The sequence below is a fragment of the Balaenoptera physalus genome (genome assembly GCF_965194825.1).
Source record: "Balaenoptera physalus genome assembly, chromosome: 8".
NCBI lineage: Eukaryota > Metazoa > Chordata > Mammalia > Artiodactyla > Balaenopteridae > Balaenoptera > Balaenoptera physalus.
Genome location: NC_138887.1, coordinates 112,140,498 through 112,163,461, shown reverse-complemented (window position 1 = coordinate 112,163,461; position 22,964 = coordinate 112,140,498). Strand labels below are relative to the sequence as shown.

Sequence of the window (22,964 nt, the reverse complement as noted above, 5' to 3'; positions counted from 1 at the left end):
CTGGATACGTAGTCACCAACTCCTTTTCTGGTCTTCCCTGGTCCCATATGATTTACCTGAAACATTTCCACCACCTGTTGGTAAGTCTGGTCCTATTCTTCCCTAAAGACTATATCCTTGGCTTCTTCTGAGCTGACACACACCCTCTGAGCGGCCACAGGACGCTTGGTGGGTGCCTTCTTTATACCATAGATCACCTCCCACTACATAACATCTCTTCCTATTTCAAAAGCTATGCCTCTCACTGGACCAGGGTGTACACTGCTGAAGTAGCCTGCAGAGGGATTCTACGAGGTTCCAGTTTATCGGCAGGACAGAGATGATTAGCATTTCTCATGCTTAATGAGGGATCACGTCCTCCCCAGCTTAGCTCACCCTCAGGGACTCTCAACTCCTGTCTTTGGTGCACAATTCAGAGATGTGACCGTGGAGAATAGAGTTCCCAAAAGTCTAAGGGGTACTCGAATGTGCTGAAATTGTTTGTATAATTTCACGTGGGAATTACGTATATATGAACACAGTTTTCTGGAAAGAGGATCTGTGGTCTTTATGATATTCTCAGATGGGCTCATAACTTCAAAAAAGTTAAGGAGAATTATTGTAGAATTCTACTGCTGTATCTGGGTAATATTGCAAGCCTTTTCCTGTGAAGTAACATGTGCAGAAGCAGGATGGTTTTTATTCCATCTTGACCTTAGGACTGCAACTTCTACACCTACTATCCAGGATAAGGCAGGGCCCTTCCTCAGAACTGAAATCCATATAGTGTCTTTAGCCCTTTTCTATGTTGCCAAATCATAATAAAACCACAGTGAATATATGTACAGTGCTCTGTGGTTTATACACATCCAAATACATCTAATTTGGTCTTCACGATAACCCTGGGAGGTAAGCATTATAGTTTCCATTTTACAGATGAGAAACCCCAAGCTCAGGGAGTTTTAGTGACTGATTCAAGGTTTCACTGGAGCTAACAGGTTCTGGGTCCATATGGGAACCTGAATTCTGTGATGTGTTTATATTCTTCTTGCTGGGAACCGCAACGAGATTGGAAAAGCTGGCCTTTCCGCATAGCTGAAATCAGTCCAAACCACTAATACCTCTTCCTGTTGGTTTAGCCTTCTTAACCTGATGCTCTGAAATGTGACCTCAGCCCCTCAGTACACACATCATCATAAATAACTGCTCACAACATATATATAAGAGGTGACTTGCTAGGTGGTTACTCAAGTTGTTAGTATATGTAACATATGTATATTAAGCCTTGGTTACTTAGACTAACGCCTTGGTTATTTAATGCCCTGGTCACAGACTGAGCCACAGTGGCAGGGGGGGTGTTGATGGTGTTGGTCAGGGGAGCTTTTCTTCATCTTGGATAGAGTTGAGCTGCTTTAGACCACTTACTCAAAAGGATTTGACTCTCAGACCATCAGAAAGCATTTCTTATCCTGAATTTCTCACCACAGGAGGCCTATGTGACTCAGCAGGATAAAATCCGGCTGGTGGGGGAGCTGATGACCATCTTTGGGGCTGTGATCATCCTATTCCTAGAGGTGAGGTGCAGCTGCGTTCAGGTGGAGGCCACCCACCTGAGGCCTCAGATTGAACTGAAGTCCACATCGATCATTGTTCTGTTTTGTTTTGTTTTCCTGGCCTTTTCCCAGATCCCGGATATCTTCAGGGTTGGTTTCTCTCGCTATTTTGGACAGACTGTCCTCGGGGGGCCGTTCCATGTCATCACGTGAGTGTCCTTCCTTCCAGCCCCCTGCCTTCCCTTGCCAGAAATGTCCCAGTTCTCCCAATCCCTCTCTGGGACTCTCACTTCCAGGGGTTTTTCTCTAGTGGGCTTGTGTGTGTGACGGTGTATGTGTTTAGGTATGAAGACTGAGCCTGAGTGTTTGGGGCCCATGTAAGTCAGTGCCATGCTGAAGGGGACCTAGAATATTTCCAGCCCTCCTCTCACTTCCCCCCTCTCTGCTCTACCCCCAGCATCACCTATGCCTCGCTGGTGCTGGTGACCATGGTGATGCGGCTTTCCAACACCAACGGGGAGGTGGTGCCTATGTCCTTCGCCCTGGTGCTGGGCTGGTGCAGTGTTATGTACTTTGCTCGAGGATTCCAGATGCTAGGTCCCTTCACCATCATGATCCAGAAGGTCAGTGCTTTCCCCAGAGTTTCCTCTGGCTTCAGACATTGGACCTTTCCCAGACAGAGGGAGGGAGTGGAAGCAGAAAGGAAAATGCTGCTCGGAGTGGATCTGGTGGAACTCTGGTGACTTCCAATCTATCAGCAGTAGCTGCAGAGAGGCAGGTGGAGAAAGGTTCCCTCCACCCTCCCTCCCCTCTCTGTTTTCTGTAGATGATTTTCGGAGACCTGCTGCGTTTCTGCTGGCTGATGGCTGTGGTTATTGTGGGATTTGCCTCAGGTAAGCGCATCACTGTCTCCTCCATCAGATCATCGGATTCGGTTCTCCAGAAAGTTCTCTCTCACTCTTGCTCTCAGTTATTTCTCCTTTGCAATCCCCTTTGCTTTTTTTCCCCCTGGTGGAAAGTGAATCAAAAAACACACTTGCATTCTTAGGATCTGGGTCACTCAGGGTGGCCTAGAGAGTAGACTCATGTGCTCTGAATTTCTGGGCCAATAACATTCATGTTGACTAACTGCCCTGCAAGATCTTTAAAGGAGAGATAGAAAAAGGGCTTTGGAGAGAGAAGAATATTAAACAGGAAAGACTGGCCAGTCGTGAAAGGTGCCATAGGCAAAAAGTCCAGTATTTAACTCTACTATGTTTACACTTCAGAAGAAGAAACGAAAAGCATTCAATAACACATAAGGTGCCCTTTTGTCCCCTATGTGTGGTCAAAGTTGAAAGAAAAGAAAGGAATTTGAAAAAGGAGGTACAGAAAAAGGGTTTGGAGATTGTGAAGAATGAGAAAGGAAAGCAGAAGAGCTGTGAAGAGAGGCTGGAAGAAGAATGCCCAGTGGGGACCCAGTCACGGCCCAAGGCACAGGGGAAGGGTGTCAGAGAGGGGAGGAGAGGAAACATCCAGAACAGAACAGACAGAGCAGAGGGAGGGAGAGCACAAACGAACAAGTGGAAGACAGTTCTTAGGGAAAGGCAGAAAGAGGAAGGAAGAACAAAAGGCAGCAAGTCTCACCCAGTCCTCCGTGTCGGCAGCTGAACCTCCATAAGGCAGGTGGATGCACCTGATGACATGTGAAGACCCACAACCCTAAAGACAATGACTTTTAGTACAAAGGACGCCATTCCTGTCCTAGGCATTCCCCTGCTTAATGGGGGTTCCCACGAAACAGTAGACTGAAAAACTACGCCAAGATCTGAACTCTGAGAGGGTCAAACTTCGATAGGCTGCCTGTTAGGAGGATTCCTCCTGTACCCTTCCTCCCCACTCTCTACTCCACCTGCAGCTACACTTATGCAAAATGAGGAACTATAACAGAGTCGTTTTCTGTAGATCTCCTAAAGCATCTCTTCTTTGTTGTTGCAAAGCCATACTTTGTCATAGACCCAAGTTCTGCTCTTGGGGTCACCTTATTTATATTTCCATTCCCCACACAGAGATGGGTCTTTTAGAGGTTCTAACGCTGTAGTAAGTTTCTAGGATGCCCAGTACCATCAAGTAGGCTACACACTGAGCAGGGAAAACTTTTTTATGATGGTCCAAGCTCAGCCAGGAAATCTCAGAGTGATGGATGGTTATCTAGAGGATACTGAGATTTTTTTTTAAAGGTGCTTTTCTATTAGCCCTTTCACGTGCTCAGTTCTTTAAAATTGTTGGAGAGTCCATGCGTTCTTGTAACAACTTGCCTTTTAAATATTTGGTTCTAAAATGTAAAACCCAGTTAGGTGACATATACTATATTGATAGATCGATCGATCGATAGATATTTGCTAAATTCTGAGTATTACTGGTATGATAAACTTGGTCATAGGACATCTGAGGGTTAGCCAGGTCCACAGGGAAAATGTGACTTACATGTGTAATTCTACATTTATGTGCCTGTGTGCCTATATGTGCTTGTGTGTAAATGTATGGAGATATATACTGGAGGTAGAATGAATGCTGACCAGGCCCATGCTTATTGTGATAACTCCCCATTTCCTGATCTCCATGCCCTCTTCGTGGGCGGAGCAGCGTTCTTTATCATTTTCCAGACAGAGGACCCAGCCAACCTGGGGCAATTCTATGACTACCCCATGGCGCTGTTCAGCACCTTTGAGCTTTTCCTCACCATCATCGATGGGCCTGCCAACTACGATGTGAACTTGCCCTACATGTTCAGCATCGTCTACTTTGCCTTTGCCATCATCGCCACACTGCTTATGCTCAACCTGTTCATCGCCATGATGGGCGACACACACTGGCGGGTGGCCCATGAACAGGACGAGCTCTGGAGGGCCCAGGTGAGTTCATTAGTGTTAGTCTTTTTTTTTTTTTTAATTTTTTTTTATTATTATTTAAAAAAAATTTTTATTGGAGTATAGTTGATTTATAATGTTGTGTCAGCTTCAGGTGTACAGCAAATTGAATCAGTTATACATATACATATATCCACTCTTTTTTAGATTCTTTTCCCATATAGGCCATTACAGAGTATCAAGTAGAGTTCCCTGTGCTATACAGTAGGTCCTTATTAGTTATCTATTTTATATATAGTAGTGTATTTATGTCAATCCCAATCTTCCAATTTATCCCTCCCCCCCTTACCCCCTGGTAACCATAAGTTTGTTTTCTACATCTGTAACTCTATTTCTGTTTTGTAGATAAGTTCATTTGTACCCTTTTATTAGATTCCACATATAAGTGATATCATATGATATTTGTCTTTCTGTGTCTGACTTCCTTCACTCAGTATGACGATCTCTAGGTCCATCCATGTTGCTGCAAATGGCATTATTTTGTTCTTTTTTATGCCTGAGTAATATTCCATTGTATATATGTACCACATCTTCTTTATCCATTCCTCTGTTGATGGACATTTAGGTTGCTTCCATGTCCTGGCTATTGTTATTAGTGTTAGTCTTACTAAGGGGCAGGGGATGGAGAGAAAAATCAAAGTGGAATATGCCACGGTAGATGACTCTTAGGAGAGTCACGAAACAACCCTGTGGGGCTGTCACTTCAACAGAGGTACTTTTGGATAGATGGAGGGGACTTTTAGCCTAAAGTCTTTTTTTATCTAAAAGAGTGTAAGATGGTAGGATAGGGTTAGGATCAACTCCCAAAAGCACAGAGGAAGGGTAGATTCAGGAGTCAACCTTGAATCCAGTGGGAACTAGAAACTGTTTTGTTCTTATATGTTCTAGTTTTTAATTTGGATCTTATCTTCTATTTGCTTCTATAACTGTTTCTCCATAATCTTTTCTTTATATCATCATAGGCTAATAAAATCTTAGAGTTGGAAGTGCCTTTAGTGGTCTTCTAGTTGAGCTCCTACCCAACATACACTCATTTATTGGTCAGAGGATCATTCAGTATCTTCTTTAATGCTGATTAGGATCTTATTATCATGTGGATCTGGGTAGAGGTTGGAAGGAGAGAGCTTTTTTATATTTCAAAAGTTTTTGTTATTAGAAAAGTCCATATTGCATTGAGCTGAAACCTTATCTTTCTGTAATTCCACTCTTTGGCCCAAGTTTTTCTTCTTGTATAATGCAGAACACACTCTCCCATAGGAGCGCCATTCAGATATTTGAAGACAGTCATCATTTATCCCCTCAGACTTTTCATTCATTAGCAATAATTATTTAGAGCCTGGTTTGTGTTGGAAAATGTCTAGGACCTGGGGACACAGGTATGATGATGTAGTCTGTGCCCTCATGGAGCTCACAGTCTGGCTGGGAAGACAAACATTAAATGAATGACTTCACAGAAAGCTGTACAATTAGAATAGCAAACGTGTCATAGAGACGTGAAGATGCTAAAAACAAGAGGCAACAGAGGAGTTTGACTGGAAAGTTAGGAAATGCTTTCCTGATGGAGTGACATTTAAGATGAGCGCCTAAACATGGGTAATAGTTGGTCAATTAAGAAGAATGAGGGGAAGGAATGGAGGTTAGGATTTGCACCCATTGGGACTTTTGGCTACAGGGACAGAAAACCAAATAGACTTAAAAAAAAACGGGCAGTGGGAAGAGGGTGTGTTGAGCCTCATAACTGGAAAGTTTAAGGAATTAAATCAGCTTCAGACATGGCTGGCCAGAGTCTGGATCTCCATTTTATACTTCAGTTTCTGTTCTTCTCTCTTTTGTCCTCTCTTAAGTCAGTCTCTCACATCATGTTGGTGAGATAGCTTAGAGAAGCTCTAAACTTACAAAGGAATGAGCAGGTGCACTGTGTTCCAAATTCCAAGGGCTCATTCTTATTGTATTCTGTGTGTCTCCCAATACTGTGGATCTGTAGCTTTTAAAAGAGCATCTCCCTCTGTCCCCCGAACCCATCTCATTGCAACAAGTTTGATCATAGGCGCAGGTGGTGGTGGTGGTGGAGTTTGGGGGAGAATAGACTAATTAACCAGGGCTGTGTGAAGTCCAGTCTACTCTGACTGATGGACTCAGAGTAGAGAAGGAGTGATTCTCTAAATGAAAGCTGGGTTCTCTTACCAGAAGAAGGTGGCGGGGGGTGCTGAACAATGGCACAAGAAGAACAATAAATGTCCTTTTCAAGATAAAGAAAAAGCGCTGTCCAGGGAAAGGGAATAGAATGATTGAAAATCCTGAGGTTGGGGACTTCCCTGGTGGCACAGTGGTTAGGAATCCTCCTGCCAATGCACGGGACACGGGTTCGAGCCCTGGTCCGGGAAGATCCCACATGCCGCAGAGCAACTAAGCCCGTACGCCACAACTACTGAGCCTGCGCTCTAGAGCCCGCAAGCCACAACTACTGAGCCTGCACGCCCAGAGCCCGTGCTCCGCCACAAGAGAAGCCACCGCAATGAGAAGCCCGCGCACCGCAATGAAGAGTAGCCCCCGCTTGCCGCAACTAGAGAAAGCCCACGTGCAGCAACGAAGACCCAACGTGGCCAAAAATAAATAAAATAAATTTCTATATTAAAAAAAAAGAAGTCATATCTTTAAAAAAAAAAAAGAAAAGAAAATCCTGAGGTTGGAGGGAGCTCGGCGCAGCTAAGAAACAGAGAGAAGGCCAAGAGAAGCGTGGAGTACCGAGAAAGACGGGGTGGAAGAAGACAAAGTGGAGAATTGAGCTACTTTAAGGATTCCTAGTTCCTTCAATTAATCAAACTTCCTGAGCCCAATCCATCCTGACTGACCCTCTGTTCAGACCTACTATATCCTGGGCCTTTCAAAACTAGAATGGTCCTGATATGATGGGAGGAATGCAGCATGAAGAGGGGTCATGCCTTTCCTTGTTTTGGACACTATACTATAAATAGCACCTAAAATGGCATCAGGTCTTTTAGAAAATATGCAATGGGTTCTTACTAGGCTTATGATCAACTAGAACCCCTGCATCTTTGTTACATGACTGACTTAGCTAAGCTCCTTTACCGTTTTTCCTGTACTTAACACAGACACTTTAGTCTTTCTTTTTTAAAATTTTTATTGGAGTATAGTTGATTTACAATGTTGTCAGCTTCAGATGTACAGCAAAGTGAACCAGCTATACATACACATATCTCCGTCCTTTTTCTTTTTAGACTCTTTTCCCATATAGGCCATTACAGAGCATTGAGTAGAGTCCCCTGTGCTATAAGGCAGGTTCTTATTAGTTATCTATTTTTATACATAGTAGTGTGTATATGTCAATCCCAATCTCCCTCCCCGCCTTATCCCCTTATCCCCACAAGTTTGTTTTCTACATCTTTGATTCTACTTCTGTTATGTAAATAAGTTCATTTGTACCCTTTTTTTTAGATTCCACATATAAGCGATATCATATGATCTTTGTCTTTCTGTGTCTGACTTACTTCACTCAGTATGACAATCTCTAGGTCCATCCATGTTGCTGCAAATCGCATTATTTTGTTCTTTTTTATGACTGAGTAATATTCCATTGTATATATGTACCACATCTTCTTTATCCATTCCTCTGTTGATGGACATTTAGGTTGCTTCCATGTCCTGGCTTTTGTAAATAGTGCTGCAGTGAACATTGGGGTGCATGTGTCTTTTTGAATGATACTTTAGTCTTATACATAAATGTAGGACCTTACATTTGGTTTACTTAAATTTCATATTAGTGGTTTTTGACCAGCATTCCAGTCTGGTGAGATCATTTTTATATTGCTTTGTCATCTTGTATATTACATATCCCTCCCAGTTTTGTGTCTCAGACATATTTGATAAGCTTGTCTTCTATGTTTCATCTAGGTAATTAATGATGGCTGGGCAAAGGACAGAACATGTGACATGCCACTAGAACTTTTCCTGCCAAGTTTGGAGTCATTCACACACCCTTTTCCTTCTTAGCATATGGGTATTTATTTAATTTGCTGCAAATTCCCTGAATATCAGCAGCATCATTTCATCCCCAAGATCATAGAGATCCTATTTAATCACATTATTTAAATCAAGATAATTGGTTTATAGCTTTCATATGAAAAAGGAAATGAGATTAGTTTGGAGTGACTAATTTCCCAAGAACCTGAATAGTAATGCAGGGGTCACTGTTTTATTCAAAGCACTCATAAAATATCCTCTCCTTTTATGGCAGGTGATGAGTAAGGCAGGTAGCATGGCACCTCCCACAGGCTAGGGCATGGGTAGGTGGCTGTCACCTCCACTGATCTCTGGCGTCCTCATCCCACAGGTTCCTTTTGGTTCCCTCTGTCAGTAGCCTCAGGGTTCTCTGAACCTCGTGGCTCTTTCTGAGTTCTTCCTCTATCTCTTGGCTCCTCCTAGGTCGTGGCCACCACGGTGATGCTGGAGAGGAAGATGCCTCGCACCCTGTGGCCTCGCTCCGGCATCTGTGGGTACAAGTACGGGCTGGGGGACCGCTGGTTCCTGCGGTGAGTGACAATGTAGACATGTGAACTGTCAACCAGTGTGAGGCCATGGGAACAAGGGTGACTGGTTCCACATTTATGACCCTCCCCTCCATTCTTGAGATCCCAAATTGGACCCAAAGGAGATATCATCACTCCGTAAAGCGAGACTGCGTTAGCCTGTGTGGGGGAGGCGGGTGGAGCTGAAGTGATGGGGTGCAAAGAATGCTGAGAGCTGATGTCAGGCTATGAGTACATAAGGGCAGTAATGTGAACGGCTAAGAATATGAGTCCGTGCTCGAATGTGGGCATGGGTCACCCAACTTGGTCTAGTCTTGTTTCCACCTGACCCCCACTTCTAGTACATTCTTGAAGCTTCTAGTCTAGCCTTGTAGCTAACCTGCTCCTTCGTACTCTACCTTCATCTCCTGACCTGGCTCTCCTCTCTCATTTATTTCCTGAATTGCATCTTCTCATCCTGACGACACGCTTATCTTTTAATTGGCTCTGTTTTCTCTTTCATACTCACCCACATTCCCCCCACCATCACACGCCCACACAAGCCCTACTACTCTCCAAATCCTGAATGCACAGCCTTTTGGGTCTGTCTCCTAGTTGTCCTCCATCTCCCTCTACTTCCCTTCATTTGATCCTAGAGGGTCTTCTGGCTTCAACGCTGCTAACTTCCTCCGCCTTTCCTCTCACTCCTGTTTCCCACCTGTGCCCTGCTCACTTCTGCTTCTCCCCATGGCCCATCTCTCCCCAGCTCAGCTGAGTCCTCTCCCCTTTCCCCTCCTCAGAGTTGAGACCAACCAAGATCAGAATGCTTTGCGAGTACGTCGCTATGTGGAAGCTTTCAAGGGCTCAGACAAGGAGGAAGAACATGAGCATCTTTCTGAGAAACAGCCCTCTGTGGTTGAAAGTGGGATTCTAGCCAGAGCCTCCCTGGCCCTCCCGACTCCCTCCCTGTCCCGGACCACATCTCGAAGCAGCAGCAGTCACCGAGGCTGGGAGATCATTCATCGCAACACCCTGGGACACTTGAATCTTGGACTGGACCTTGGGGAGGGGGATGGAGAGGAAAGTGTCTATCACATATGATTAGGACCCCTGTTACTCTCCTCCCGACTCCAGGTAGGCCTGCGGGGGGCAGAGAGAGAGACACTGCCTATGCAAGCATCTGACCTTCATGCCCATTAATCCTGGGAGGGTGGACAGAATAATTCTTAAAGACCATCCATGCCTTGCCCTTCACATCAGCATCTAGGGATGAGCAAAGGGCCCCACATATCTTCTGTCTTCTTGGAAGTCCCACATCTTGGGAAAAGAGGGTATCTTTTCAAGCAAAGTTAGACTTGGCAACTAAAGACACGAGGTAGGGGTGCTAGGCCAGTAACTGGGTCATCTCCCTTTCTACCCCATGAGGCACTAGATTGTAAGCTGTGAATCCTCCCTGGTTCCACAGGGCTTCATGTGGGAAGAGCCAGGCATGGCATTGAGGTTGTAGCCTCCCGCCTCTTCTTGTACCCCATAGGACTCCCTCCCCACCTACCAACCAAACCCCAACTAGAAAACTGCAAGAAAAAAGGTTCTTTATCCTTCCTTTATTTAAAAAAAAATGCACTGTGATATACATAACATAAAATTTACTATTTTAACCATTTTTAGGTGTACCATTCAGTGGCGTTAAGTACATTCACATTGTTGGGCAACCATCACCACTGTTCATCTAGGGAATTTTTTAAACTGAAACTCTTGTACCCATTAAACATTAACACCCCATTATCCCCTCCCCATGGTCCCTGATAACCAATATTCTACTTTCTGTCTATGAATTTAACTACTCTAGTTACCTCATATAAGTGGAATCATCCAATATTAGTCCTACTGTGCCTGGCTTATTTGATGTAGCATAATGTTTTCAAGATTCATCCATGCTGTAGCATGAGTCAGAATTTCATTCCTTTTAAAGGTCAAATAACATTTCATTGTATGTATATTCCACATTGTGTTTATCCATTCATCCACTGATGGACGATTGGGTTGCTTCCACCTCTGGCTATTGTAATGCTGCTATGAACATTGGTATACAATTATCTGTTCAAGTTCCTGCTTTCGATTTCTTTGGGTGTATGACTAGAAGCAGATGGCTAGATCTTATGGCAAGTCTACGTTTAATTTTTTTGAGGAACTGCCATACTGTTTCCCACAGCAGTTGTACTGTTGTATGTTTCCTCAGGCAAGGCACAGGGTTCCGGTTTCTCCACCTCTTCACCAACACGTTACTTTCTGATTCTTTGATAATAGCCATCCTTGTGGTTAGGAAGTGGTATCTCATTGTGGTTTTAATTTGCATTTCCCTGACGACTAACAACATTGAACATCTTTTCATGTGCCTATTGGCCATTTGCATATCTTCTGTCTTGAAGAAATGTCTATTCAAGTCCTTTACCCACTTTTGAATTGTTTCGGGGTTTTTTTGGTTGTTATTTTTGGGTTGTCTTATCCTTGTTTTTTGAGACTTGGAGTCTGAAGTGTTTGTATCTCATTTGCATCCTGGTGTGTTTTTAAATATGTGAGGTAAATTATTCCTTTCTATGCTTGGATGGCCCCATCATTTGTTTTATGAGACCATCCCTGGCCTGTGCCTCTGGTTGTCTGTTAGCAGCTGTTCATCCTTGCCTCTGGAGGTAACAGGCTCCCAACCATGTTTCCTGCAACAGCCATCCTCCACCCCCATCTCCCTTTGTCCCTGTGCTGAGCTGTGGGGTAGACAGCAATAATAGAGCCCGGGCCATCCCTTTCCAGGAAGGAAATTGGAAACTAGGTGTCCAGGGTACCCATTACAGCCTCGCTTTGGCCTCCAGCCCTTCTCATCCCAGCCCTGACATCACCCTGACCACAATGCCATGACAACTCTTAAGAGGACTGTGGTCTGGAACGGCAAAAAGGTAAGTGGGATCTGCAGCACCACAGACAGGTTCATCCAGATACTCATGCAAGGCACAAATGAGTGCAGAACAGTGGGGGATCACACACACACACGCGCACACACACACACACACATACACACACACACACACACACACACACAGGTGGTATGGTTTCTAAGCGTGCTCAGCATGACTCCTCTGATCTTCTTTCCCAGTGGAAACTCTCCTTCTCCTGTGTAAAGCTAAACTCCCATCTGTGTTCCAGATGCAGTTTTCTTTCTGTCTCTTCAGGCAGCTCTGTCTATCACTGTGTCCTGTAACTCCTCTCACTCTTGTGTCTTCAGCCTCTGTCTCTCTCCCCTAGCGATGCTAGTCAGCAATTAACCATGCTCTGCTCTTTCCCACCTGCAAAGACATTGTAATCGCCCTCCCTCAACTCCCATTTCTCCTTTCAGCTCCTGCCCTATCTTTTACTCCCTCTTCAGGGCCAAACTTCTTAAGAGAAGACTCTATTGTCTGCCAGCGCGCACTGAGTCCTCACCCCACTGTGAACTGACCTTGTCTCTCCTTGATGCTAGTGATAGCACTCGCATCAAGGTAATCTACCTGTAGCTAACCCCACTGAGCAATCCGAGTCTTGCGCAAACTCCGTAGCGTTCAGATGCTAGTGGACCACTCACCTCTTCTCAGCACGTGCCTAGTGCCACGTACGCCTCCTACTTTGCCTGCTTCTCTTCTATCCATCCCTTAAATAATTTTGGTCCACGGGGCTCTCTGCTTTCCCTCACCTGGAACCTGGGAAGTTCCAGCTGCCTCCGTAGATGGTATTGACACACACACACATTCATGATTCCCGACTCCTTACCTTCACTTTAGATCTGTCTCCTGAGCTCCAGGCCTGAACAGCTTGGATGCCTATCATTTAGACAGCTCTACCTGGATATTTTACAGACATCTGGAACTCAGCACGTCCCGAACTGAACAGCTTTTCTTCCTCACCAAACCCACTCCTCCACCAGTGTTTCCAACCAAATAAGTAGGCAAAATTGCCCAAGCTCAAATCTTAGGTGTCGTCCTCTACACACCTGTCTCAACTCTCATATGCAGTTAATCTCAAGTCTCGTAGATTCTATAAAACATCTCCCTTGAAAAAGAATAACTTTTGAGTAGATGATACACCACATGGTACAAAATTCAAAGAGCACACAAGATATACAGAGAAAAAAGCATTCCTACCTCTGTTCCAGCCCCTCGTGTATTCTCCCCAGGGACTCTCACAAACAAAACTTTGTTATCTATCCTTCCAAAAATACTCTATGCATATCTGAGCATACCTATGTATATATGCCTCTAAAAACACATATAATATAGTGCAACGTATTAGAAAAACACTTCTTGCTTTTTCACTTAATATGCTTTGAAGACTGTTTCATTTGTCTCTACCTCTCCAGACCCTATTGCTATTCTTCCAAAACGGGCCCCCATCATGTCCCACCTTAATTCCAGGAGTGGGTTCCTCCCTGTGCTGTCTGCATGCAGTCTTGGTTTTCTCCAATCTATCAGTCACACTAGAGCCACAATGATCTTTGTAAGATGCAACTCCTGCCTCAACCTGTGATCTTCTAGAAGCCCTTCCATGAGCTGACACCTGGCAACCTCTCCTGGCCTTCTGTTTCACCAAGATGAATTATTCATTCCTCCTCTATTTTCCTTCCTTTTGGTCTTCACAGTTTCTGGACCTTTCTACCTCTCTGCACCATTCTCCCTTCCATCTTTGTAACTTCTATTCATCCTATTAGTCTCAGCTTAACAATCGTATATTGTGTTTGTGTGTGTTTTGGGGGGTGGGGGGCCCTGACCCATAGGCTAGGTTGGAGTCTGCCTCTTCTGTTTCCAGGCCACCTATAATTTCTTCTTATTATACACCCTGCACTTTATTGTACTTACTTGTTTAAATGTCTGTTTTCCTTAACAGACTGTAAGCTCCACAAAGGAGAATGTGATACCCATCTTATTCATCTTGGTGTTCCCAGTGCTTGGCATGCTTCCTGGTACAATGTAGTGGGTAATAAATATTCATTAACTGAATCTAGGAATGATGGACCTGTTTTTATTCTATTCTCCTACTGGACATATTTCAGATTTTTTTTCCACTTGTCAAAGGTGGTTAAAAAAAAATTACCAGCCTTTGTGTAGGGTTGTAATAATTACAGACATAATAGGGGTGGAAACACATTGCAAAGGATCAAAAACAATGCAAACATCAGTAATCGTGGGGAAATTTTCTCAGCTTATATATACTTCTGTGTGTGCAAGAGACAGAAAGAGAGAGAAAAAGAGAAAGTGAGTAGGGGGAAAGGAGAGCTTGTGGAATATTATGAAGATGGAGAAAAAGAAGGAAGGATCCCAGCAGCAAAGCTCTGAGGCAAAGCTCACGAAACCGGCCGGCATGTGGTACCTGCTGAAAGAAGCACTCCAGGCAGCCTACAAGATTCTACATCTGCCCGCAGGAGCCCAAGTGAGAAGTGCAAAAAAGACACCCAGGTATCGCTGTGCAGCACGACAGATGCAGTAAGTGAACTGGGTGCTGAAGTGTTAAAGAAGCTGATAGATGTTTTTGTCCCAGTGACTACAGGGCAGCTGCCAGGCTCATCGATGGGGCTGCCGAGACTGGGACACGCAAACGGAGTAACAGAAATACTGCGGTTCCTGCGCCTGGAAGTCTTCAGGTACCCCTAACGCTTACCATTCTCCCCTGTCTCCCCCTTCCCTGGTTTCTTCAGAATAGAGAAGCAGAACATTCTGGTTCCCGTGCACCTCACCAACCAGGGGCAAGGAGCTAATGAGAGGTTGTGTCCTTACAGGTATCTCTGGACTTTAAAAATGTGTCGCCTCCCAGCTATTTGCAAAGTGTTTGATTGACAAGGTCCTGAGTTCTGGTGACAGTGGTGGTACAGCCCCTGGAGAAAAGCTCTGCCTGCAGCCAAGGGAAGGAAGGGCAGGGCCAGTGTCACCCCTGGTGCCGGCTGGAGAAAGGCCAGCTGAGGTCTGGGGCGCTGCAGCTGAGGGAGGGAGAGAGGCTGAGTGGAGGCCGGGAGCCTCTGTGGGCCCCGTGAGCACAGACGGGGCGGCACATGGGGGCTGGCAAGGCCCCTCCAGCAGCCGAGGTCGCTCGATGAAAATGGAGAAAGTGCCTTGACTTTGATGTAGGAGCCGGGATCATTGACTTCTCTGGGTTGGGCCCACCTGTTTCTTAAGGCTAATGAGAAAAAAATAAGAAATATGCCAGGAAAGAAACTACTTTGACACACAGAGTGCTGTCACACCGACAGGGAGGTTGGATCAAAGGGCCCCTCTCTCCGCCCTGGGAGGGCGGCCAGGCAGGAGCCCCCTGGGTGGGACTGGACACGCCTGTTTCCCATCGCCTGCATTGCTTCTTTGTCGTCCGTGGCATTGAGGAGGTGGCAGTTATGGCCACGGGGCCGGAGCGGGGGCTCTGCCAGGCCAGGCTGCAGACAGGGGGTCCCCGCTCACCTGTGCGGCGGCAGGCGTCTGTGGGAGGGGCTGCTGTGTGAGCACAGGTGCCAGCGGTTCGCTTCGCTTCCTTCCGCTGCTTGCTTGCTGACTCCTTCCCGATCAAGCTGTGGAGTCGACTGAGGGGCGCTGGCGCAAGTTTCCAGCAGACACCATCGCTGCCACCCTCCCCGCTGCCACCACCTCCGAATTCATTGGCCAGGGGCTGCCTTGGGTGCTGGGCTAACCTGAGGGCCACTCCGCTGCCCTCTGCCAACTTCCTCATCCCCAGGAGCAGCCCCACTGGACAGCCAGGGCCCTTCGGGGGTGATGGGTACAGGTCAAAACCCAGTGTCTGGTTCCTGCTCTGCGATGGGATTAGCTGATGACTTCTGACCTGTCTACCTGCTGTGATTGTGATCATCAAACAGCAGCACCCACAGGAAAGCACGTGAGCTGCTAGCATTTCAGTGACGGAAGGAGTTGTGATTGCAGTACCTTTGCCTTCTCCTACTTGTCCTCTTTCAGGCCTTCGCCACTCATCTCTCTCCGGGCCAGGCCTTCAGATGCAGAGATAAGAAGGTAAGGGAGACAGACAGATGTATCAGCGTCTGGCTCCATGGAGGTCACTGACCTCTGACCCAGGCCTTGGAGACTGTCTCCTGCCCCTGGGTCAGAGCATGTTACCCCACATGTCTGGCTAGTCTCTTCTGCCAGGGATTCTCAGGCCCCAGCTCGCCCCAGCCTCACAGGTCTAGAGGAAACAGCTGCCAATCGTTCCTGTTTTTTCCGGAAGCCTCCGCTTTTCATCTCTTCTCTCCCTCTGCGGGTAACCTGGTAGGCAAGAAGGGGACGGCTCCCAGGCCCCATGGCTTCAGGCTTCCATCAGTGATGACTCCCCACCCCACCCCAGAGTCCCAGGCCAGCCAGGAGTGGGGGCTCAGGAGCAGCAGGTGGGATGGAGAGAGTGGCTGCAGGCACAGGGGTCTCTGCTGCACGCAGGCGGCACCCTCCCCTCATCCCAGCCGCTGCTCCCTGCCCCCCTTCCGCAGGCCCGTTACCCTTTCAATGGCAGAAGCCATTCTCTCTGTGTGTGGCTGGGGATTGATGTACACCACCCACATACACGTGGCCCCCTGCCACCTTCCCTTGTTCCTCTGTCACCTCTGGGCCCCTCCCTTGCACACTGAGCCCTACCTTAGCCTTTGGGGCCTCGGAAAGGACAGGCACCCACCAAATATTGGGTTGGCCAAAAAGTTCGTTTGGGTTTCCTGTAAGAGGTTATGGAAGAACCAGAACGAACTTTTTGGCCAAGCCAATAGCTTGCAATTTCCTTGGTACAGATCATTCTGCATAAAACACAGTTCAACGTATACTCTGTGCCAGGTTCTCGGACGGGGAGAGAGAAGAACACGGTGTGATTTAGCCTCTTCCTCCGAGGCTCTGCAAGTAAGAAGCGGCAGACAGCCAGGTCAAGGGACAGTGTTAATTCGGTGCAGTTTTTTGCAGGAAGGGCATGCAGAATGGAAGGTGGGCTGGGACTCACGTGGTAGCATGACGATGGGTGCAGAGGGAAGAAAAGGGAGAACGTGACCTTGGAGTTGAGCTTCAAGGAATGAGCTCGAGTTTACAAACCAGATTATTAACGTGTGGCATTTTCCTGAACTGGGGCAAGATTGACATGGTTACAGAGCTGGCGTCAGGGAAACGCCATAGACCCTAATTTCTCCCTACTTAGTTCATCAGGGAACAAGGGAGTTTGATTTAAACAGTCTCTCTTTCTCTCTTTGTTTTTAGTATTTTAATTTATTTATTTATTTGGCCACACCACGTGGCATGTGGGATCTTAGTTCCCCGACCAATGCCCATGCCCCCTGTGGTGGAAGTGTGGAGTCTTAACCACTGGACCACCAGGGAAGTCCCAATTTAAACAGTCTCTTGGGAGGGAGAGGGGGTGAGGTCCATGGGATGAATGATACAGAAACCCCCCTGTGTGGGGTAACAGGACCAGCCAGAGTTTGGCTGGGCTCTGGGATTTGGCCACAGGAGGGTAAGCTGGTCACCTAAAGGGCTCCAAGGGACAAAAACAGCAGCAGAAGAGAAGAATGAGGGAATAGGAACAGAGGCTATTACTGTGCATTTGCCACGGGCCAGGCACCTGCCACACCTGCCTCATCTGAGTCCCGTAATAGGCCTGCACGTTAGCTGGTGTTATTCTTTTACAGACAGTTACTAAAGCCCAGAGAGGGTGAGTTCCTTGCCAAAGGTCAAGTGTGTATGACTGCTCATTTCGTAGATGGGAAACTGAGGCTCAGAGGGGGAGGACCTTAACTGTACAAGATCACTCAACTAGTAATTAGCAGAGTTTGAACCCAGTGGTATCCGGCTCCAAGGCCTGTGCTCCTTCCACCACGAGATTCAGGGCCCAGAGACAAGACAGCTCTGACATCTGGAAGTTATTTCCTGGATGTGTTCAATTTCAAACACTCCCTCCCAAGCAAAGACGATAAAGCAAATGACTCTCAGTCATTCACACGACACTGTTCGGTATATAGAATTTTTAATGTTCATTATCTTCTTTAATCCTAACAACAACCCTACAGAAGAAATCCTGCAGCAGGATTGTTATCTGCATTTTACGGGCAAGCAGGCTGATTCTCAGAGAGATTCTGTGAGTGAGGTCACAGAGCTCACCAGGGCAGAGCAGGACAAGCCGTGGCTTCTGGGCTCCTGGAGAGACCTAGCGCCACGATGGTTCCCTTGCCCATCTGTATGGACAGATGGACAAATCTAGACCCAGTGGGTAGAGGGCTACCCTCTGCACCAAGTCTGCAGCAAGAAGAACTGCAGGGACATCTTAGCTTGATATTACAGGCCCTCATGTACCTCTGACAGTAAACATTTTAGTACATCCATCTGCCACCTTCGATGGTGGGCACAACCTTGGCCGCAGAATCACACACTGGCACCTCCAGCGTACACTCCAGTGGACAGCCCAGGGTTCGGAGGTTTCCGGCACTCTGGCCCGTGCACAAAGATTTTAGGCCTAGCCCCAACTGCATACCGGTTTCTGGACTTCCCTGTAGCTTGGGGACACGTCAAAGTCAGCTCTTGGAGTTGGGAGTCAGCATGTCCTGGAGAAGGGGGAGGGGTCAGGGAGGGGAGCCAGTGGCCTGAGAACTGCCCCTAGGGCAGAGCCTGTGGATGCTGGACTGACCCCTCCTGGCCTGTGAGCCGATCTTATCAGGAGCTCACTGTATACCCCGCCAGGGCCCCCCAACAGGTCCCAGCGCACCTGTGCTGAAGCAGAGCCCGCGGCCACACCCCACGTGCACGGGGGTCTTACACCCGGGAGGGCACCGGGTCCCAGAAGCCTAGGCAGTGGGGCAGGGGAGTGAGGGAAGGTGCAGAAGGGCTAAGGTCGCTTTCTCTATTTCCTTGTGCTTGTCATTGCCGTGGCTGACCAGGGACCTGCCTACGTAGGGCCAGAATTGCTCAGGAGCCATCTATCTGGAGAACGTAGCGTTTGGCTTCTGTCCCTCGGTTGTTCCCAGCCGGGACGCCACCTCCTGGCCCCCTGGTCTGGCCTCTCCCCCCTCCTCTCAGCCTCCCACCGACCCCGCCCCCCTCAGGTATCTGCCCGGCCCCTCGAGCCCCAGCCTGGCGCTGCCCCACAGTCCAAGGGGAGACCCACCCCCTCTGCCGGCCGCCTCTCCATCGAGGGGGGCGAAGAGGAGGCAAAGAGCCCCCCTCAGGTCAGGTCTGCCTCTTGGGTGGGGTCTTTAGGCAGCGGCCCCCAGCGCGCTCCCTCCACCCCTGCGCTGCTCTGACCCTGCCCCTTCACCCCTGCGCTGCTCTGACCCTGCTCCTTCACCCCTGTGCTGCTCTGACCCTGCTCCTTCACCCCTGCGCTGCCCTGACCCTGCTCCTTCACTCCTGCTCCCCGACCCTCAGACCCAGCGTGCCTGCCTGCTCCCACCATTCCTCCCCGACCTGCAGCTACTGTCGCTGCTTGTATAACAGGCCTGGCATTTTCGCTTGGTTTTTATGACCGAGGTGGTGGCGTGTTCGGGTGAGTGCTTGGGCTAAATAAGTAGAATCTGAGCATTCTTATCATTACCCCGTTTGCTGTTTCACTGAGGTTGTTTGCGGGGGGAGAGAAAGAGACTAAAAAGTGCAGGTGGGGACAAACTGGGGGGGAGATGGCCAATAAAATGCTGCCACTGCAGGGCTGCTGGAAAGGCTACGGTTTGCACACCTGCTTTTGGAAAAGGGTTTTGCTTTGGGCTTGGGGTTTTTTGTTGTTGTTGTTGTTGTTGTTTTGTCTTGGTTTTGAATTTTTGTTGGGAGTAGAGCTGATTTACACTGTTGTGTTAGTTTCTGCTGTACAGCAAAGTGAATCAGTTATATATATACATATATCCACTCTTTTTTAGATTCTTTTCCCATATAGGTCATTACAGAGCATTGAGTGGAGTTCCCTGTGCTATACAGTAGGTTCTTATTAGTTATCTGTTTCATGTATAGTACTGTGTATACGTCAATGCCAACCTCCCATGGGCTCGGAGTTTTAATAGCAATGATCCGATTCGAGATAATGGCTAGATCCTGTCTCTTGAACGCGAAACCGTTGCTGTTTCCCTGAGGCTTAGTGGCCTCAAGACTCCCTTCCCACACGCCCCGAGCCCAGTGTCCAGGGACACTGCCCAGAGCGGAGTGGAGTCGAGGGGAGAGCCAGCCACACTTGCCTGGTCAGAAGGACCACACACCTGGTCCCCAGCCCCAGCTCTGGCTGGCTGTCCGGAGCCCTAGGAATCCCCGTGGTGGGGGAGCTTCGCCCTCTCCCCACTCAGGACCACAGGATCCTGAAACGTATAAGGCTAGAGGATGATCAGAGGCCTTGTGTGCCCGTGTTCTCCCTCCCTTCCCTCTCTCCTCTCTGCTCGCTGGAGCATCTGCCCCTGTGATTCGGAGTCAGACAGATCTCACCTGAGAGATAAGAGCCCTTTCTGATAAAGGGTCCCTTTGGACCTCCATCCTCTCTGCATGTGGAAGCTGAGGGGGGCCGCCTGGGGGAGCAGAGAGTGTTGAAAGGAACAGGAAATCTTAAGAACTTAAGAGTCCTGATTTTTGCAGATCAGGACACTAAAAGGTGATGGGGCCGAGGTCCCACCGTGATTTCTGGCGAAAATGGAGCTGGAACGCAGCTGTTCTGATTACATATCAGTTGCTCCCTCTGTGCCTCTTCCAGAAACCAGGCTCCCTTGGGCATATTTGGAAAGTCCTTTGGGAGCTGTGCACGCTTCAGCAGCTGCGTTCCTGGTTGACTTCTGGGTCTGCAAGCAGAGCGCCTCTGATCAGGTAAGGTGGGTAAAAGCAGATGGAGGGAGACGGCAGAGCAGAGGGGTCTGGCTGTGGAAGGGAGAGGGCTTGGGGTCTGAGCAGGAAGAGAGGGAGGAAAAAAGAGGCTCTAGGAAGCCTGGCCAGCAGGACCAGAGGCTCTGCCCTGGGAAGGCTCTGGACACCCTTCTGCACCCTGCCGTGTCTGCAGAGGGGCTACGCTGGGACTACGAGTCCTGACCCCAGCCTGCAGAGACCTCGAGAGAGAGTTAGGGTCGGGTCAGAGCTCCGCGGGGCTCCCTCTAAAGCGTCAAGCCTCTCACAAACCAGGAGAGCCAGTACCTGCTTCTCCCCAAACCAGCACCCACCCCCTTCCCTGTCACCTCCTGGATGGGTGATTTAGGAAACAAGATGTTCAGAATCACTGAGCAGTGGGAGGAGATTGGAAACCAAGTGAGAGCTGTCAAGGCTGATCAATCTTCCTGCAGAGGTGGGGTGGGAGGGGGAGAACTGACCGGCGGTGGAGAGAAATAGACAGGGGGAGAGGAAGGTGCTCACATCCATACGGCCATCTGTGCCCTTCTGGCACCCTGTGCAACGGGGTAAGGGTCTAGGAGGGCCAATGCCTAGGGACTTTAAAATTTACAGACAATTATGAGGATGCTAGGAAACAGACACATATGCAAACACAAACGAGCCTTCTAAAACATTGCTAAGACATACTGATTCAGTTGACATAAAACATGCCCCACGGAAACATGTGTCAAATAATGTGCACATACATATCTGGGGAGGCAGGACTAGCTGCAAGGCCTTCCCCAGGTCTCTCCAAGGAAGCAGATAGTCAACAGCTCCTACACAACGTCCCCCATGGTGTGAGTGGCTCAAGGATGAGGATGGAGAGGTTGTAAGAAAGGGGGGCAAAGGGATGGAGCTACAATTAGCAATTGGAATGAAAAGAGGGGATCAGGGACTAAGGTCACGTAGCGGGGAAAAGTGCACGAGGCCTCTGCCACAATTCAGACCTCCGGACCTGTGCAGGCCGAGGTGACCGTGTGTACACGTGGAACCCCATGTGACTCATGTTTCTTCAGAATCACAGGATGTTTGAGTTGAAAAGGACCTTGGAGGGTTTTTAGCACAAACTACCATCCAGGCGGCCAGAAATCCAGCTCCAGAGCCCGGCTTACCTGGCTCCCGGGAATTTAGACACCGAAGCAGAACACCATCCTGGCTGAGCCCCTGGGTGGAGCTTGTGACGTGTGTGTGTGTGTGTGTGTGTGTGTGTGTGTGTGTGTGTGAGTGTGTGTGTGTGTGCGCACCCGCTGACCTATCATCTGCTGCCGTGCAGGCTTTATGAGCTGGCACACAAGGGCTTGCGAACCCAGTGACTGGAACAAACTCCAAGCTGAGTGAGAGGCGGCTTTGACCTCATTGCCCCGGCCTGGCTCCATCCTTGCAGCCTCTTGGCCTGCCCAGCCAGCCCTGCACTTGACAGCCCAGCTAAGGAGAGACCCCGCAAGAGGACGCAGGGAGCAGGGATGGGGTGACACAGTAAGCCGGACAGGGAAACAAACACAGGGGCGGAGGGCAAGAGAAAGAAACCCAGGGTTCCACAGAGAGACCACTCAAGAGTCATGGCCACAGACACACACACACCCCAGAGCATACACCACATGCACACACACGCACACACACCCCACAGTCTCCATCACAGAGACCAAGGGAACAGATACAATTGCAGAGAGACAGAAGCAGTGAGAGAGGAAAACCAGAGGGAAACACAGAAATACATGGAGCAAACACAGAGGGACAAAACCAGAAAAAAATTATATGCAAACACTTTTGGGCCCTAAATCAGTTGTTCTCAAGGGAGAGTACTTTGCTCCCTGGGGGACCTCAGGCAATGCCTAAAGCCACTTTTGATGGTCACAGCTGAGCGGTGGGGCAGGGGTGCTGCTGTCACCCGTGAGTGGCGGCTAAACATCCTCCAAATGTGCAGGACCGCCCCCTGCTACAGAATTACTTGTTCCAAAATATCAGTCTGGGGACTTCCCTGGCGGTCCAGTGGGTAAGACTCCGCGTTCCCAATGCAGGGGGCCCGGGTTCGATCCCTGGTCGGGGAACTAGATCCCGCGTGCCGCGACAAAGATCCCATGTGCCACAAGTGAGACCTGGCACAGCCAGATAAACAAACGAACAAATAAATAG

General features: G+C 48.4%; 1 protein-coding gene across 3 annotated transcripts in view; it reads left to right on the top strand.

The window, feature by feature from the left end:
* LOC309665985 (transient receptor potential cation channel subfamily V member 5-like) overlaps nt 1-13,988 on the top strand; it is a 30,274-nt gene extending 16,286 nt beyond the window's left edge. For 2 of the 3 annotated variants that reach the window (XM_082472935.1, XM_082472934.1), the window contains exons 9-15: nt 1,467-1,553; nt 1,665-1,741; nt 1,990-2,155; nt 2,359-2,425; nt 4,158-4,426; nt 8,885-8,991; nt 9,768-13,988. In XM_082472935.1, the coding sequence (XP_082329061.1) occupies nt 1,467-1,553; nt 1,665-1,741; nt 1,990-2,155; nt 2,359-2,425; nt 4,158-4,426; nt 8,885-8,991; nt 9,768-10,068 (1,074 nt within the window). In that variant the 3' untranslated portion in view covers nt 10,069-13,988. Of the gene's footprint in view, nt 1-1,466; nt 1,742-1,989; nt 2,156-2,358; nt 2,426-4,157; nt 4,427-8,884; nt 8,992-9,767 lie in introns of all 3 variants that reach the window. The other variant, XM_082472936.1, reaches the window with a different exon arrangement.
* The last annotated feature ends 8,976 nt before the right edge of the window (nt 13,989-22,964 follow it).